Below are 19,267 nucleotides of genomic sequence, written 5' to 3'. Positions count from 1 at the left end.
ATGGTCACCAAAATTATTTATTTATTTATTTATTTTTATTTTAGTTATTTAATTTATATTTATTTATGTTGTATTTATTGAAAATACAATATTTAAATGCATGTATTTATTTAAATCAAATTCATTGGTTACTAAAATTAATGTAATCAGCATATTAGTTGCCACTTATGTAATTTGGTAAACATTACAAATACTGTAATGCATATAACTGAGCATTGTGGCTTAATTTCTTCATATGCCTCTTGTTTTAAAACTTCAGTGTGTTTTTGAAGAAATATCAAATTTATTAGACTAGCCCCATCAAGTTATATTGGGATTTTAAGTTTAGAGGACAGGCTGTTTTTGGTTGGTTTTATTTATCTGTTTATCTGGTATTGAGATTGTGGTTGTTTATACGGGAGTTCACTTGCGGTTCAATACACTTACAATAGCGCCCTGCATTTGCAGCTACTTTGTTGAACGGAAACCTTTTGAAAAATAAATTGTTTCAGATTGTGGTAATATGTTTTTATTATTGTGATATGTGTGAGCCTAGAAGTACCACTGAGCCGCAGAAACGAATACACCCCATTTATAATGAATAGTTAAAAAATATACACACCTTGTGGACAGCCACAATATGAAAGTCAAACTGCTGATATTTACCCTGGCTTACTATCATGCACACCTATTGGCTAAATTCACATATATTGAAACATGCACTTACTAAAAGTATATCAAGGATCAGTCAGTGTTACAATTGAAGTTCTTTTACATCTTTCAAGCAAATTATGCACAGTAAAGCAGATCAGCAAAAAATCAGCAGCTAAACAGCTATCAGTCTAATTAATGAAAGTGCTGGGTCCTCCATCTTGGACATCGTGCCCTCTATCATGGACATCCTGTACATTGACCTTGTACAGACACTGACCCATCAATGAAGCTGTTATTTTGCAGCTATGATCCTAAGCAAAAATGTCATTAATGAGTCAGAGTTGTGGTGATATGAAAGCCTGCCCTTTTTGCCTGCAGTGTTAACTGTTACAGATCTGGAGAGAAAGTGTATAAGCCGACATTGCTGCCCACAGGAGACAGAAGCAACAGTTCATGTGTCAGTTTGTAACTTCATATTCTATTTGCTCCCTGTTCATTGATTACTTTAGTACTCACATTACTGTCACTGACATAGTGGAACTATAATGTTATTTTAATTGATGTTAGTTTTTTGTAATGAAACATGCCCTGCAAATTACTGTGCTACACATTGCAATGTGTGCTGTCCATTTGTACCCCCATTGAAGCGCCAATCAATACATTTTCTTGTCTTGGATAAAGCTAGATAGAGTAAATAAGTGTGAGAACTTCTTCTGGGTTTTATTGCTGCTTGTGTCCCAAATGGAGAATTTGCCAAATTGAGGGGAAATCCAAAAGTAAACATTTGTCTCAAGGACAGGAGTAGAGCAAATATCTGTCAGAGGTGGGAGTTTCCCCCATATTGGGGGGATTTCCACTCACTTCCTATTGTCTCCAGGAAAGAAACAAGGAGACATCTCACAGTGGGGACACAGACATCAATAAAAAGCTGGAAAATGTTCTAACTTTTCTTCATTGAGTCATAAATTGCAAAAGGTATTTTTGATGAAGTTCACCTTTTGACATTAATGATCATAATGCAAAAAGCTGAAATATGGTCGGATTCAGTTGATTATGGGTAACTGTGACCAGTCATGTGTTACATTGTACTTTCTGATGCATAGCTAAAATGACTGATATCAATTAACTGTCTTGTGCTTTACTCATTATAGTTAAAGATGCATCCAATACATAAAATGGTTTTAGCACAAAAGCTTGAATATCATGCAGATAACAGAAGCCCTAAATTCTAATTAGCTCCATGTCTGTTTTCAGGCAGATTCGAGAAGTTGGTGGCATTGAGGGCACCACTGTACCCTGCGCACGATTACTAATGAAGGTTCTCACAGGCTGCAATGCTGTAAGTATGCAACAAACTCTTTACTGGACTAGGAAGCTTGTACAGACTCATATATGACTTATGTCTTATCATTCTGTGAACTTTCCCATTAATGCTACTGTTAGGCAGCCAAAGAATGTGGAATTGTAGAATATGGCTAACCATTTTTTCCAATTTCTAATGATTATGGCATAATTAATTAGGTTAATTGTTTTTCTTCTGTTACAGTCTAAAGCTCTGGTTGCCAACAACATGGAGAACCTAATCGAATGCCATACAGAGGTGAGTAATCAGAGTTCTGTTTGAATGTATTTTGAATGAAGCATAGGAAGCAACCTTTACATCAGTGCTTCCTCTGAAGAAAGCATGGTAGCAGCTATTTCCCCTTTATGCAGTTCGATGCATGAAGAGACAGAAATGTGAGAGTCTAAACTGTAGCAATAGGTGGATATAGTCGGAAACACTAAAAATCCCAGTGGTCAATTTAATAATACATAACTGCAATGAGATTTTTGATGTATTTACTATTTTATTATTATACTGGTTTAGGCATTGCCCACTTAATGCTTCTCCTAAATAATTCAAAATGAAAAATGCTCTGTTGCAATATATTTGGACATCCATGTTAATTGAAGGCTCTCAAAATTATTTTTTTTACATTTTTTTTGATTAACAGGCAGATGCAAAGAAGTACCAGCTGCTGGCAGCCATGATCAGTGGGGACGCTATCTGTCATGTGATTGGTGAGTAGTAAACAACATTATTTAATTGTACATTTAAGTGTACATTTAGAAAGAAATAGTATATATAATTTAAGCTTGCATTAGAAAATTATATTCTTTCATGTTTTGGCTTACCTGTTTAAAAAAGATCAGATAAATCATACATGTAATAAACTGTATGTGTAGGCAAAAGAAGTCGAATCTTTAGTGGATAAGAGTAACATAGCTTATCTAATGGAAATGTCTTTTACCAAACTTGATAGTGTTTGGTTTGAAACCAAATAGTTGTTGGGAAAGTACCTGCTGTGTCCTACGCCCACAAAGTGTGACCTATTTCTGGACTAAATCCTTATGTTAAAAAATGACTGTGCCAAAAAGTCAAGAGATTAAACTATTTGAAAAAAAGTTGTGCCTTATTAGGCTGAACAATGAAAAAATGGTCTTCAATATATTGTATGTTTTAAGTAATATATTGAATACAAACAAAGGAAAGGCTAGATTAGGGACCTCCCCTTGGTAAGGAATGTTGTAAATCTGTATATTGGAGTGGTTTGTCAAATATAACTTCTTATTGTTTCTATTTTTCTGTCCAGAGAGCAATAAAAAGAGAAAAGCAGTCATCTCCTGGCCCTTTACATTGAAACGAAATTCCACAGTGTCAGAACCCTCAAGTCCTCCAGAGTTAAAGGCAACTTTATTTGACCAACCACTGTCCATTGTGTGTGAAGAGGACAACCTTCCTAAAGCAATCCTTGTAAGTAAACAGTTAATGCAATGCATCCTTAATGTCCATTTGTGTAGACTCAGGCATATACATGTTAATTAGGATTAGGAGTAAAAATTGTATTTCATCTTTACAGGACATGTTAACCATACTGCGTATACAGGGTCCCTTGACTGAAGGGGTTTTTCGTAAAGCTGCCAATGAAAAATCTCGCAAGGAGCTGAAAGAAGACCTAAACTATGGAAGAGACTTGGACTTAAAAAGCAAATCTGTGCATTTACTGGCAGTTGTCTTTAAGGTAATGTATACAATTTATCTGATTAGCTAAGGGGCAGATGGATGTTAAATAATAAAGTGGAATTTTCAGATTCTTTGCAAAACCTCTCTATATGCTTCTGATATCTCCATGCCTCCAACAAATTAGACTATGCATTCCCTTTAAACTGCAGCATGACCCCTTACCGACTGTTATTTATATTGTTCGGTGTAAACATGTTCGACCAGATACAGTCGTGCCAATATAGCACTACGTTATATAAATTATATTATTGTGATACTGGATTTCAGCAGCAGGTGGCTATGTAGATGAAATATATGACTGCATTTCTCAGACAGAATCTCAATCTCAGAAGAATCTGGGACCTATCAAAAGCTAAGATCCCTAAATGTTACTTTATAGAGGACTAGTATATTAGGAACTATGATTTAAAGGAAAAAACAAAAACAAATGCTATCTACTACTATATATTTATTTAGTAAATATGGCTATTTTTAATGCCTATACTAAACACAATGTTTTCCTAACAGGACTTCCTGCGTGGTATTCCTCACCAGCTGCTATCATCAGAACTTTACAATGAATGGATGTATGCTTTCGATCAGCCAACCTTAGAAGGAAGAATTAAGCAGATGCAATGGTAAGCATAATTATTTTTAAATTACATATATATTGACTTTGTGTATTTGTTTAGTAATTAATTCAACATAGACATGGAAATGTGTACAGTATTATCATAAGTGCAAAACAAAAAAGAAAAAATATAAATACTGTATGTGCAGGACCTGTATCTGAACTTCAGTTTTAATTACAGTTATGTGATCTGGACAATTTCAGATACAATAGGCTATAGTGTCTTGCTTGTGTGCCAAGAAATCCTGAGAGAATTAGCAATTATTCTTGATGGAAAAATTCCTAATTTTTCCCCTTGATAAGTCAGCACCCAGAATGTTTAGCAGTTGTTGCCCTCTCCATAGTAAACTTGCACAGTCATCTGCTTATTTATGTATTTGCTGACTAATAGACATTCCAAAAGTCCATGCTGGTTTTATTGAGAGGCCAGATATGCAGAAACCATCCTAACCATCCTCTGGTACAATACCAGTGGAGGGTACCATCTTATCTCATTGTTGGCCATAGCATTCAAACAAGGTATTCCAACCCGTTAAATCATTATTTCCTCCAGTTGCGCAGGAGAACTTTAAGCCACCATGTGTTCTAGGCACCCACTGTTATGAGATTACCTGATCAGAGAGAGATACGTGTGACTGGCCTACACCCTTAAGGTTTTATATATCTTGTTATTCCACGTCGCATCGCAGATTCCATGTTCTATCAAGCATAGCCCTCTGGCTTTTAAATTTGATTCTGTATCTTGTACTGCTAATCGTAAATTCAAATGTATTCCACAGTCTACAGTAAAAGATATCAGAATGTAATACTGACCTATAAATTAAAGATAAAATAACATAAAATGGTTCTGTGTATTTTGTTTACTTAATGTTACATTTGAAAACATTGGGAATTATTTATAAAGTAAATGTAATGTGATATTAGTTTGAAGAAGAGCTGGAGTCCGATAACCGTCCTTCACAATACTTTGTAAACGATAGGTGATGTGGGACATCCAAACAAAGTCAGCAGAATGTTGGCGCGTTTCAGCCAAAGCCTTAGTAATAGCTTAGTAATGTAGAAAGTAATGTTTCTAACCTTAAAATTTCAGAATAGCTTTATCATTATCTTTACTGTGTGAATGACTGTGACTGAGCAAAACAGCATCAGGAACAACTCATTTAATATATTGTGCGTTAAGATCCAAGCTTATGTTTTGGAAAACCCTTCATCTCTTTGTGGTTTAGTAGCACATAAATGTATTTTGTTCCCTACTTTAGTGACCAGGCTTAAATACTCTGCCTATAGGGTATTTCTGAATGGGACTTTTTTTAATAAAAAAAAAAAGAAGTCTAGTTCCTCTTTCAGAAGGAAGTCTCTGTTTCTGTGCCTGTTATAGTTTTCAAATGGTTTCAACTGAGATTGCAAAAATTCTCATCCCTTTCTGTGTTTTTCCCTCCAGTGTTGCAGACAAACTGCCAAAACCAAACCTCATCTTATTACAACATTTGATGTGTGTTCTCCATCACATTAGCAATGCTTCAGATATTAACAAGATGGATTCCAGAAATTTGGCTGTTTGCATTGCCCCAAACATGCTCATACCACAGGTGGATGGGGATCTTGCCCTAGAAACTCAGAAACAGTTAAATGAAAAGGTAAATCATTTCAATGCTTTTTTTGTTAAAATAGAAATAATAAAAGCAAATACACACATGTTAACAGGAACATTCTCATGACTGTAGTAAAGCTAATCTGTTTCTTTTGTGGCCTAAATCATTTAGCCTAAACTGTTTGGTCACTGTAATATTGACAATAGCTTTCAAAGAGACACCATCTCAGCACTCCAGGTATTTAGGCCAAAGAACCATTAACATGGAGGCACAATGGAATGTTTATACAAGCCCATTTGCTCTTCAGCCCTATCAATTTCAAGTAATGAGAGGAAGGGTATGCTACTTACTTGACTCCCATGGGGGTGATTTAGGGTTTTCTTGCTTTTTTAGAATAACTGATTCTAAAAAAGTCTCCTTTGAGATTCTCCTTTGTAGCACTGGATCATGGTACATTCCTTTGGTCCATTTCCCATGCTCTGAGGGCGTAGTTGTTTCATTTAACCATACGCATGAGGATTACATTGTTGCTTCAATATTCCCATAGAATATGAAAACCACTTAACCAGTCAGATCATAAAAACTTGGCAATGGGAATCTACCATACTAAAGAGAGGCTATCAAATCAACGCCAGGGTGGTGTTTTTCTGGGTGGATCAATTTTTACAAACCTATCTTAAGCATTCACCAGGTCCCATAGATACTCAAGCCCCCCAGCCATCGCCATCAGGTTCTCAGATAGTCTTTCTGGTGTGCCATTCTAATATCTCTTGGGAAGAGGGGCAATATACAGTTTCCTTTTCTTTTTTTTTTATATGAAAGCAAAAAAACAAATAAACTGCACTGCTACCATTTAATTGTATCAGCAATGTTGATATCTGATGTAACTTACATAAATTGAAAAAAAAAATAATTACACCTTGAGAGGCTCAAAGAAGTTGAGCTTTTTGTTAAAATTAGGTAAACAGTTTTCTTACCAATTTAAAATTTGATCAATATTTCAAAATGGAATAGGAAAATGTATTCTGCAGTGATAATGATGCAGTAATGAAAAGCAGTATAAAGAAATTATATGACAGGCAAAAAAAATAAGGCAGGGACATTTCAGCTTTACCCCTTTACATATAGCCCAAAAAATCTTAAAGCGGTTGTATCCCGCTTTTTGACACTTTTACCTACAGGTAAGCCTATAATAAGGCTTACCTGTAGGTACAAATAATATCTCCTAAACCGGCACGGTTTAGGAGATATTTACAGTGCATGCAGCCGCGCGAGCGGCGCATGCGCTCTGAAGGTCCGGGGGGACCTTCAATTAACTTGCCGGGAGCTTGCCGGAAAAATCACTCCCGCGCGCATGCGCGGGAGTGACGTCATCGCGGCTCCGGCCAATCAGCGCGCTGGAGCCGTCTCTTCCGGCCAATCAGCGCGTCGGAGCCGCCGAACCCGGAAGAGACGACGAGGGATCATGGCAGCGCCCGCATCGATGTCCGGGGGTCCGTGTCGGGGCTTCGTTTTAAGGTAAGTTAAACATAATGGGCTAGTATGCTATGCATACTAGCTCATTATGCCTTTTGTCTTGCAGGTTTTTTTTTTTTTTTATATAGGGTTTACAACCGCTTTAAGCAGCGGTGCACTATTGCCCTCAATACTCAAACAACTGATTTAATTTACCGTATTTTCCGGCGTATAAGACGACTGGGCGTATAAGTCTACCCCCCTACTTTTCAAGTTAAAAACATAGGTTTTGGGCTATACTTGCCATCTAAGACTACCCCCCTTCCGAAGCAAAGCAAGGCAACACCATATACCAAAAATCCCAAAGGTAATTAAGTAAGTGTAATCTATGAAAGCGCTGGCTGTCTGTGCCCTATTCATCTGCAAGGTACCGTAAGTACCATAAATGTATTCTCTTATAAATTTCTACGGTATTGTAAGTAAGTATTACCGATAGATGTATCATCTCTCAAGGCGCTGGCTGTGCGGGAATCCTGTACCGGTATACTGTAGCTTCGGCTACATACAGTATACCGCGCTGAGCCAATCACGGTGAGCAATGTATTCTATTATTGAATGCAAAGCCTGCTCGAATTGGCAGAGTTAGAGAGAGTAACATCATCCTGCCTCTCTGACTCCGCCAATCTGAGCAGGCTTTGCATTCAATAATAGAATACATCGCTCACTGTGATTGGCTCAGCGCGGTATACTGTATGTTGCCAAAGCTACGGTACAGTATAACGGTACAGGATTCCTGCACAGCCAGCGCCTTGAGAAGATGATACATCTACCGGTAATACTTTTACTTACAATACCTTGGAGATTTATAAGAGAATACATTTACGCTACTTATAGTACCTTGCAGATGAATAGGGCACAGACAGCCAGGGCTTTCATAGATTACACTTACTTAATTACCTTTTGGGATTATTATACTTGGTGTATAAGACGACCCCCCCATTTTTGGGTTTTTTTTTAAAGTGTTCAAAAGTCATCTTATACGCCGGAAAATACTGTAGAACGTTTTGTCTGTTTTCTTTTTACAACAGATCAACTTTTGCTCAATTTTTGTTTTTCAGGCTTTATATGTTGGTCTTATGAATCATACTAACACACTGTACTTCTATGTGCTTTTATTTTACCAGGTTACAGCACTAGTTGAATTCTTCATAAATAATTGCTTGGAAATGTTTGGGGACCACATATCACAATTACTCTGTACTTCTGAAGAGGATTCCTTAGAAAATATTGATACTACAGGTGAGAAAGACAAGGGACCTTAGAAATTTTATAGGTTGCATTATGCAGGACACAGAATATGTTCTGAAATGAAGCTTCCTTAGAAATTGTGCAAGAGTATCACTTAAGAAGTGTGTGGTACCAGACATGTGGATCTAATACTGCCTCTGTTATGTTAATATAAGGATTATTGGCTTAAACCAATCAAAAATAGTCAACTTGGCCTCTAATTGACACATTTAATGTATGCAAATTCTCCAGTTGGATTTTAGTAATTCCCAAGATTTATTTTGTGTCTGACAATGTGTAATTCACTAGTTAAATACCTGCCCTGGCAATTCTTCTGTATACCAACCAATGCTGTTTACTTATATACTCTGATTTCAGGGTAAATACAGCCATGGTTGCATGTCATCAGTTAAAAGAAAAATATTAATGCTGGCAATAACTAAAATACTTTATAGCAATCTCTCTGTATTTATTTGTATACTATCCACACTTTGTATAAAACAGGAATTATATTCATATTATGAATTCACTTAATGTGTAAGTAAACCCTCCTATTTTTTTAGCCAAGAAAGCTGCCATCTTGGCCTCTGTTTTATCTACTTTGGATGGTTTGACAGTTTGGTTGAGAGCACAATCAATGGTAGTGTTACATTTCCAGCATGTGCAGGAAATGTAACTGTTTTTTAAAACTGTTAAATATATGGGTTTACTGCCGCTTTAATTAGGCTCAACAGACAGTCTAAGTACAACTTTCAATCTAGCATTTGAAAGCTGTATTTGAATATTAAAGTGTAAATATGTTTGTATTTAAATTAAACTCTCTTATATTATGTCCTTTTCAGAACTTTCATCTCATCAGAATGACTCTGCCTATGACAGCACTGATCCAGATCACGACTACCATGCCATTGCACTAACAAGACACCACAATGAGCAGTTGGGCCTAAACAGGGCTGTTGGTGAGAATTGCACAGAAGAAGGAGTTCTAAATCTCCTGGATTCTACTTTAGACCAGATTAAATGTGAGGCCAGCAGCATAGATAGAAGATGCTCAGAACCATACATTTTTCCCTCTCAGAACTACATAACAATAGCAGAGAAGAAGCTGACGAGAAGTCATGATGATGTTACAGTTAGAAAACAAAGATTTAGTGATGTTGAACTGTCCTCTCATACTCATGAGAAATATTGTGATAGAGCTTTATATAGGAAGAATATGCCAAAAGGTCTAAAGATTAATACCACCTATACTTCAGATACAGCAGACCAACCTTTATCAACTGCATCTTCCAACTGTTCTATTGACAGCTCCTATTCAGACTGCTCTGTTTTCAGCTCTCCACTGGTATCCCCTCTAAGCCCGAAGAAAAATGACTTGGTGAGGCACAAATCATTCTGTGTGAAAAATAAAGATTTAAGTGACACTATCAAAGCCAGTAAAGAAATAAAAAAACATTCAAATTCTTTTTGTTATATAAACAACAAAAGACTGGTAACCAAGACACAGAGCTGGGGTCCTGATGGTAACAATGGAGAAATGCCACGAAATGAGTTCATCAGGAGTGTCCCTAAAAAAAGTCAACGAGAGTTAGACGGTACGCGGGACACTGCTTTCCATCAGCCACAAGTGGTAAAATTAAGACCACCATCAACACGAAGAATATCTGTTGATGAGGTTTTCCGAATGGTAGACCAAAAAAACCCTGGTAAACCCCCATCCTATGAAGAAGCCATCAATAAAAAAGCATCCACTCACAAAAGCATGACGGTTCACACCATGAGAGCCAGTGTATCAAACAATACCTGTTCTACACCTCCATTAGCGAATGACTCTTCACTACAGTCTTGTAGTGCTTATCACGAACCCAGCTTATTCAGTGACAAGCACTTGCCAAACTCCAATGGGTTAACACAACCAAACTACCAGTCTAACAAAGCAAAATCAGAGCTTGTCAGGACCAAGTCAGAGTCCTGTCACAGAAACAGACATGAATGTATAAGTCGGCGATGTAGTCAACCTATCTTTGAGATCTATGATCAGATACAGTATGCTAAAGAGTCCTATGTTTAAAATGCAATTACAATTATTTTAGATACAATAAAAAAATAATGTAAAGAATAATTTCCAATCCACTTTACTAGATGGATTGCAAGGGTAACAACTGGACTTCCTCTCCCTAACTAGCATCCTGGATGATTCCAAGGTATTCTACATCAGCTGTAACATAATAAACTCCACCTTCTGTATCAACCCAAAGGCTTCTCCTTCCCCAGTTGAAACAACCAGGAAAACATCTTTAATGGAAACCCCTAAGGGTTCATTCATAAAATGTGCCAAGATTTGGACATGTAAATATATAATATGTAAAATACTAAGTGCAAATATTGTAAAAAAAAAAAGGACATTTGTTATGTTTATGTGGTTTGTGTGAGATGGGTGGTCTTTTAATAAATTTACTTTATAGAAGAGTTCTCGTTCTCCCATATACACGAGAACAATTAGTAGACAATTTTATGAGAACAAATGTTTCACAAGAGAATGTTTCTTCATGGTAGCTTTAACACTGGTATGCTAATATTAGATGTCTTCAGTGTGTGTCACTGTCTGATATATAACTGTAGTATTGTCAATGGTGTGTTACTCTAAATACGTTATTCATATTTATGTGATCTATTTGTAATGTCACTTTGTAGTCCATTCACTGTTCTAAGACAAGCTGTAATGTGAAGCTTTTTTGTTTTTTAATGAAAAATCTAACACATTGGTTGAACCTACACTACAATAAAGCACTTTTTTTTAGTTATCTAGTTTTATATTTTGTAATAAATTCATTAAAAAAATAAACATTTATAACTACACAAATTGGGCTTTGTCTTTGCTTTTAGGCATAGCATATTCACTGGTTCAGCAAGCTGTAAAAGCTGAAGTCAAATATGAAAAGGTTATCAGCAGGCAGGCTATTTCTTTCAGAAGAAGAATTTCATTTTTAATTGGCAATAAAATAAACCTATTCCCCTGCTCACAGGTCAATTAAGATTGCCGAAGAAGGATCTAGCGGACGTTAGACCGTTAGAGAGGAGATAAGTATTGTAGACTTTAGTGTTGCAGCCCTGCTCATTATTGCAAAATAAATTAAATATATAAATATGTGCAAAATTAAATATATAGATCAGTGCAAACATGTGCAAAGTAAGAAGTGCAAATCCCGCAAATTCAATAAATACTAAAATTTATAAATGCATAAATAGATTTCATAAATATTAAAAGAAATCATAAAGTCCGTATATAATGTCCATCAGGTGCAGATATATTGCTGTGCTCCACTATGTGCATCAAACGGGGTGATTCCCCTTGTGGTTGTCTACTTACCACAAAGCGCTCGATCAATAGCAATTCAGTAGTATAATCACAGCTTCCCCCGTCAGCCTGGAATAAGTAATCCTGTGGAAATAGATCCTTTCTATGGTCCTTTAATCATGTCCCGAGTTCCCTCAGAAAAAAGAAGGGCCATCCATGGTGAAGTACATTCCAACCAAATTTTATTAAAGCTAAAAAAAGATACTCACAAACATATTAACAATACAAACGATGAGGAACACGGCTCGGTGGTGAGCTGCTCTCGCAGCGTGCGCTTCACCGGCCAGAAGTGACATCAGGTCCGCTCAGCCAATCGCTAGATGTGTTTCGCCGTCCAATCACGGCGTCTTCTGAGCTTCCAGGCTGACAGGGGAAGCTGTGATTATACTACTGAATTGCTATTGATCGAGCGCTTTGTGGTAAGTAGACAACCACAAGGGGGATCACCCCGTTTGATGCACATAGTGGAGCACAGCAATATATCTGCACCTGATGGACATTATATACGGACTTTATGATTTCTTTTAATATTTATGAAATCTATTTATGCATTTATGAATTTGAGTATTTATTGAATTTGCGGGATTTGCACTTCTTACTTTGCACATGTTTGCACATTTGCACTGATCTATATATTTAATTTTGCACATATTTATATATTTAATTTATTTTGCAATAATGAGCAGCGCTGCAACACTGGTTTCACATTACTTTAAAGGCACATGCACTTTAATTTGCAGCAAGCAGCTATTAATTGCACAGACTCTTTATATATATCTATTTATCTATTTATACCATAAGCGCAAGGTTTTTTTGCTATATATTGTAGACTTTAGTTCTGCTTTATGGGACCTGTAATTTTTTTTACTAAAACCTGTACATTGCCATAAAACTGTCCTTAGAGTAATGGGATCTGATTTGCTCATTATTAGATGACTATCAATGACAATCTTTACCAGCAATCATCTCTGAAATTGTAACTTCCATGCATCTCTGCCTTTGTGTCGATTAGGAGATGTCTAGGAGAGTTCAGCAGATTTTAAGAGTGAATGAAAAATTGGAATTTAAATAGAAATACAAGAAAATGAAATTCAGATTTGCCATTTTGAAAACTGCATTTTTTAAAAGAATAATTGCAGGAATTGGCATGTTATACATAGTTACATTGGTCCATCTTGGACTAATGTAACTTTATATATGACATATCTGGCCACTGGAAGCTGGAAGTCACTGAATTAGACACTGAAACTCCTTTTGCTTCTGGATACTGTGCTAAACAGCCAGCCTGAAACCTTGTGACACATGAGGTTGGCTGCATAGCACAGGCGCCATTCAGAGAATGTTTCACATTTTCTGAATTAATGCAAACAGTTCTCTGATTGGATAAGGTGGAGAGCGTGACTTCACTGGCCTGCCTCTCCACCTTGTCCAACTAGAGAATGCTTTGCATTCATTCAGAAAATGGAAAGCATTCTCTAAATGGCACCCGTGCAGAGTGGCTGACCTCTTGTGTTCACAATGCAGGAGAGCAACTATTCTGTGAGGGACGCAGAAGCAGACCTGCCAACCTCCTTTTATTAACACAAAAAAATGTATTGACAGAGCCAATTTTTTACTGACACGACCCAAAAAATTTACTGACAGCCAAATTTTTTTCTGACAGTTCAAAAAGTTAGCCAAAATTACCATTTTCGATGCAAATATTATTTAAACACAGACATGTAGCTATTGTGATTAACAATATGCCTAAGGTATAACAAAAGGCAAAAATAATATTTCTCCTTTTACATGAAGGTCACCCTAATATAACCCACCACAAAGTTCCCCCTTACATCAGAGTCTGTAGGGTTTTCCTTTACAGCGGAGTAAAGAGAAACTCTGATTTACGGGGGTCTCTAGTCACCAGAGCCCCCATCCCGCTCTGGGCTACAGAGCTCCCATTTACATCACAGTCCACAGAGTTCAGGGTAAGTGTAAGGGGGAAGTCTGTGAACCCTAATGTAAAGGGGAGCGCTGCAGACCATCTGTGATGTTAAGGGAAACTCTGATGTAAGGGGGTATCTGTTCACCAAAGCTCCCCTTACACAAGATTCCACAGAGTTTGCCCTTAAATCAGTGTCTGGAGGATTCCCCCCTACATCAGAGTAAGGGGGAACTTTGCGGACTCTGATTTAAAGGAGAATTATGATGTAGGGTGTGTAAGATGGTCTCTGCCCCCTCCCCCCTTTACATCAGAGTCCGCAGAGTACCTCTTTACATTAGAGCTTCCTTTTACATCAGGTCCTGCAGAGTTTAACCCCCCCCCATGGAACACTAAAAACACTGATTAAGGGGAACGCTGGGAACTCTTATGTGGGGGGGGGTGCTCAGTTGACCACAGACCACATTCTGCAGAGTGAATACACTAAGCTAAGGGGGGGTTACTAATACTTACTTAGAGGAACTCTTATATCAGTGTCCCCCTTTACCTTAGTGTATTTATTCCCCCCTTACATCAGTGACCCCCCCCCCATAGAGACTGTGTGGCCTGGCTGGAGGCTAGAGTAATGTCTCACTGACCTCTCCCATAATGCTTGCTCGCTCAGCCTCAGGTGCAGCTCAGTCAGAAGGTCCTCCAGGCAGCTCGCTTCTCCTCTGCCTTTTGAGTATTCACTAAGTCTGACTCTGAGTCTGCCTTCTGGCCCTTGCATCACCAGTCCTCTGCTCTACAGACCTGGGGGCACTCCCAAATCTGCTGCTGCAATTCAAAAAAGGTGCCAACACATGATGGCACTGCACAACTGCCCCTTCTTACCTCCTAGCCAAGCCTATATTTTTTATGGGCGGCCACTGTCCGTAGTGGACATTTACAGGCAGTTTGTAAAATTGGCCAAAATTTACAAGCTGTTCGTAAATTTATGGTTGACAACCTTGCCCAGAAGCAATTAAAGATTACTGAAGTAACCATGTCTTTCAGCTTTCACTGGCATCAGCCATGTTTGTCATATACCAAGTTACATTGGTTCAAGGCAGGCCAATGTAACTATGTATAACATGCTAAAGCCTTGAACTATTCTGAAAATTTTGGATTTGCAAAAGTGTACAAACTTAACCCCTTTGTTTTAATGTGAATTGTTAGACAAGGTCAATTCGGTTTGTTGCAGGCTGGCAGGTAAGTCAGCTGGGAATTTTTGTTTGTTGTTTTTTTTTATATATGCGTCATTCTTCCATGAGCTCCTTGCTGCAAAGGCCAGTTATAGGTTGGGGTGGTTGCCATTTGTTTGTAATGTTGGTAATTGGTGGGGGACGCACTGGATACCTTCAGTGCCATTGTGCTATTGCTGGATGTCCAGTTCACCCCTATAACTTTAAAGAGGGGTGGGCTGGGCTCTTTCCAGGCATACCTGCCCTCAATCTCTCCATTATTTTGTATGTGCTTCAACTCAGGAGACTCTCAAAATTATAGAGTTAGGACTACAATACACTGGGGTGCCGGGACTTGGCTGCTGCAGCTTGCACATATATTTGCAAATTTGCGCAAACTAAATCCCTTGGTTTTCCTTGAAGGTCAGACAAGGTCAGTTCAGTTTGTTACAGGTTGGATGGTAAGTGAGCTGGGAATTTTTATTTGTTGTTTTTTGACAAGTATTTTCTCTCCCTTGCTGAAGCAAATTGGATCTTGCTTTTTTTTGGGGGTGGGGGGGGGGGGGGCGGTTTGCCTTCCTCTGGATCAACTGTAGGCATACAAGCGTGTATATGTCAATTTTCTATTTGTTTTGTTTTTTTGTTTTTCTATTGGTTGAACTAGGTAGACTTGTGGATTTTTCAAGCTGACTATGCAACTTTGTAAGGTGAGGGCCTACCGAAACAATCCATTAAATTTATATCCAATATAATACACGCGCTTGCTCTGTTTAGTTATTGGTAAATCTAATGAGGATTGATTCAGGCTAAAATCTTTATGAGCAGCTTTACACAGCTCTCATTAGGCACATAAAATATTTTCTACAAGATATTCGCACATATTTACAGTATGGCCATGTCTTTTTGCTTAGTTGCCTGATTCTGGAGTTCTGACTTTATTTTTACTTTCCTGGTTCTGTTTGAATTGTAAGACCCAGGATGAGTGTCTTATTCTTCCATATGCTGCAGTCAAAGCAGGGATGAGAGGAGAAGGGGTGCTATGAGTGACTTCTGTTATGTGAGTTGTGGCTTCTTGGCTTGCCAACAGGAATTTACACCTCAGTCTCTTTCTCATATCTGTGCAAAGAATCTCAGTGTAATTCTTAGAATTAGGGTTAAACAGCTTTGAAGCATAGAACAAAAGTGTTGTATACACTGGCACCCTGTTAATAGAGCTAAATGTATAATCATTTATTTTGACATATTGTATGTACGCACAGTCAAAATACAACCAGCTGAGTATTACTGTGACTGTTTGCAGCAATTAGCTGGATGTTCGCAAAGTGTATGTAAACTGAAAAATTGTGAAATTGAAGCTTACCTCCTGTTCGGTCTAGTGGATGTCATGGTTTTTTACAAAATTCTTCTTTTTCTTTGTCTGCAACCAGTGATCCTTTACACTTAGTCCTAGGGTGACAACGTGGGCTTTCTTTTGGTTTATGGATGCACATCAGTGTGAGCAAGGTGCAGCGTGGTGTTGCGGCCAGTAAACATACAGTCTGAGTTAGGCAATAGCAACATTTTATGGAAAGGTCTAACACAATACAACTAGGCTCGGTGGGTAGGAACAGGCATCTGGATGCTTTCAGTGTCTACAACGAGGAGCAGAATGTGGCCTGACCAGTCCACGCCCAAAAGGGGGGGATACCTGAAGAGAGGTAGACCTAGTCTGTCCCTACACCTCTGGAACCTTTTTTTAACTCTAGAAAGGGAACCTGTCCCTACACTAGCCACTCACGTAAAGCGTGCCAAACCCAGGAGCCAGAGTCTTAAATAGACTCTGATCCAAGATGGCCACTGAAGCCAGCATCAACTCAGACATCTACTTCCTGGTTACCACAGGAAGTCATAAAGGAACCAAGTTCCTCACCATTTTCTTCCCCCTTCTGCATTGCCTCTTCAGTCAAGCGCCACCTACAGCAGTGAGTACAGACTGCACTTGTTTACACTCCTCCTCTCTTTGACAGATGCTGTCCTTGGCATCTCAACACAATAAAGAACAACACATAACTGCAGGAAACATACGTAATTATGGCCATGGCAGTAGCATTTTAAACAACATAATCAGAGTGCTTTTCAGGGAACTGACATTTGGCTCACATTGGGCGATGAACCTTACTGTCCTCCGTGGGATCACCTTCAGTACTGTTTATTCCTGATTGCGGCCCCAATGCCTCGGGTGGCTGGGGGTCAACAGGGCTGGCTACACCCCTTTCACCCGAGCTGGAGGCTGTACACTTGAGAGAGTCCTGATAATCGTCAGGGCTGGCAGCCTCCAGGAACGGTAACTCAGGACTGTCCGTAGCTATGGCGGCACTCTCCTCCTCAGGATCAGCTGGGGTCAGAGACCCAAGTGTCACGGAACCATGAACCAGACGTACAACAACAGATAAGTGAAAATAAGAAAGCTTTATTGAAAAACAAGCTGTAAAGCAAAAGTCCAAACGGATGGCGAAACTGATGCAGAGTCTTTTGCGAAGCCAGGGGTCAGGAACCAGCAGGGTAGTCAGACGAAGCCAGGATCAGGAACCAGCAGGGTAGTCAGACGAAGCCAGGATCAGGAACCAGCAGGGTAGTCAGACGAAGCCAGGAACAGGAACCAGAAGCAGCAGCAGTCTTAGAAGCATGTGAACACAGGAGGACCAAGGAGGGAACTGAAGCCACAGACCTCCTATATATATGAGCTAGGCATCCAGCTCCTCCCAGTGGGAAGGAGGAGCCGCAGGGTGGGAGGCTACAAGAAACCCAGAAACCAAGATGGCCGCCAGCACATGTCAAACGAAGGAGAACAGCAAGAAGGTAAGACCATGACAGTACCTCCCCCTCAAGGGCCCCTCCTCCGTGGGGTAAAGAACGGTTTCTGAGGGAAGCGTGCGTGGAAGGCTCGGAGCAAGGCAGGAGCATGGACATCTGCGGAGGGAACCCAGGAACGCTCCTCTGGACCATAACCACGCCAATGAACCAAAAACTGCACCCGACCGCGGACCAGACGTGAGTCCAGGATATTGCTCACCTCATACTCCTCACGATTGCCCACTCGGACCGGACGAGGCCGAGGAACCGAGGAAGTGAAACGATTACACACCAGTGGCTTCAACAGGGAGACATGAAACACGTTGGAGATCCGCATGCCAGGAGGAAGCGCAAGGGCATAGGCTACCGGGTTTACCCTGCGAAGCACTCGGAAGGGACCAACAAAGCGAGGCGCCAGCTTGGGAGTGGGCACTCGAAGGTTGAGGTTGCGGGTGGACAACCATACATGGTCTCCGGCCTGGTAGGAAGGAGCAGGCGCTCGTCTGCGATCAGCCTGGAGTCTCTGGCGCTGCGCAGAGACCTCAAAGGACCTCTGGATCTGTACCCAAGAAGCACGTAGGACGGAAAGGTGATCCTCCACAGCCGGAATATCCTGGGGAGAGAATACCTCCGGTAACATGGCAGGTTGGAACCCATAGTTGGCCATGAAGGGAGACGTTCCAGAGGAAGAGTTCACCGCCGTGTTCCTGGCAAACTCAGCCCAAGGCAGGAGGTCAACCCAATTGTCTTGGTGATCGGAGACATAGCAACGAAGGAATTGCTCCAAGGCCTGATTGGATCGTTCTGCGGCCCCATTGGACTGAGGGTGGTAGGCCGAGGAGAAGGAGAGATGAATCCCCAACTGGGAGCAAAAGGCGCGCCAGAACCTGGACACAAACTGACTCCCCCGATCCGACACAATCTCCTTGGGCAAACCGTGCAACCGGAAGACCTCCCTGGCAAAAATCGTGGCCAACTCCTGTGCAGAGGGTAACTTCTTGAGAGGAACACAGTGGCACATTTTGGAAAACCGATCCACAATCATGAGAATGACCGTATGGCCTCGGGATGCAGGGAGGTCCACAATGAAATCCATCCCCAGGTGTGACCATGGGCGCTCCCCTGTGGCTAAGGGTTGCAGAAGGCCCAACGGAAGGTGCCGAGGAGACTTACTCTGGGCACAAACGGAGCATGCCGCTACATATGCGGCGATGTCGGAACGTAGGGAAGGCCACCAGAACAGACGTGAAACAGCCCAGGACAGCTGATTCTTTCCAGGATGCCCCGCGGTCTTGGAGTTATGGTAGGTTCGC

At 39.9% G+C, this 19,267-nt stretch overlaps 1 protein-coding gene across 1 annotated transcript in view; it reads left to right on the top strand.

The window, feature by feature from the left end:
- Window positions 1-11,493, top strand: part of TAGAP (T cell activation RhoGTPase activating protein) — a 211,710-nt gene extending 200,217 nt beyond the window's left edge. The window contains exons 6-14 of the mRNA XM_082251412.1: window positions 1,888-1,972; window positions 2,180-2,233; window positions 2,628-2,694; window positions 3,267-3,427; window positions 3,534-3,695; window positions 4,205-4,314; window positions 5,749-5,944; window positions 8,539-8,653; window positions 9,484-11,493. Coding sequence (XP_082107538.1) covers window positions 1,888-1,972; window positions 2,180-2,233; window positions 2,628-2,694; window positions 3,267-3,427; window positions 3,534-3,695; window positions 4,205-4,314; window positions 5,749-5,944; window positions 8,539-8,653; window positions 9,484-10,712 — 2,179 coding nt within the window. The 3' untranslated portion in view covers window positions 10,713-11,493. The remainder of the gene's footprint in view (window positions 1-1,887; window positions 1,973-2,179; window positions 2,234-2,627; window positions 2,695-3,266; window positions 3,428-3,533; window positions 3,696-4,204; window positions 4,315-5,748; window positions 5,945-8,538; window positions 8,654-9,483) is intronic.
- The last annotated feature ends 7,774 nt before the right edge of the window (window positions 11,494-19,267 follow it).

Source organism: Pelophylax lessonae, assembly GCF_965119305.1.
Source record: "Pelophylax lessonae genome assembly, chromosome: 3".
NCBI classification, from domain to species: domain Eukaryota; kingdom Metazoa; phylum Chordata; class Amphibia; order Anura; family Ranidae; genus Pelophylax; species Pelophylax lessonae.
Note: the sequence above shows the minus strand (reverse complement) of the source record. Positions and strands in the feature narration are given on the sequence as shown.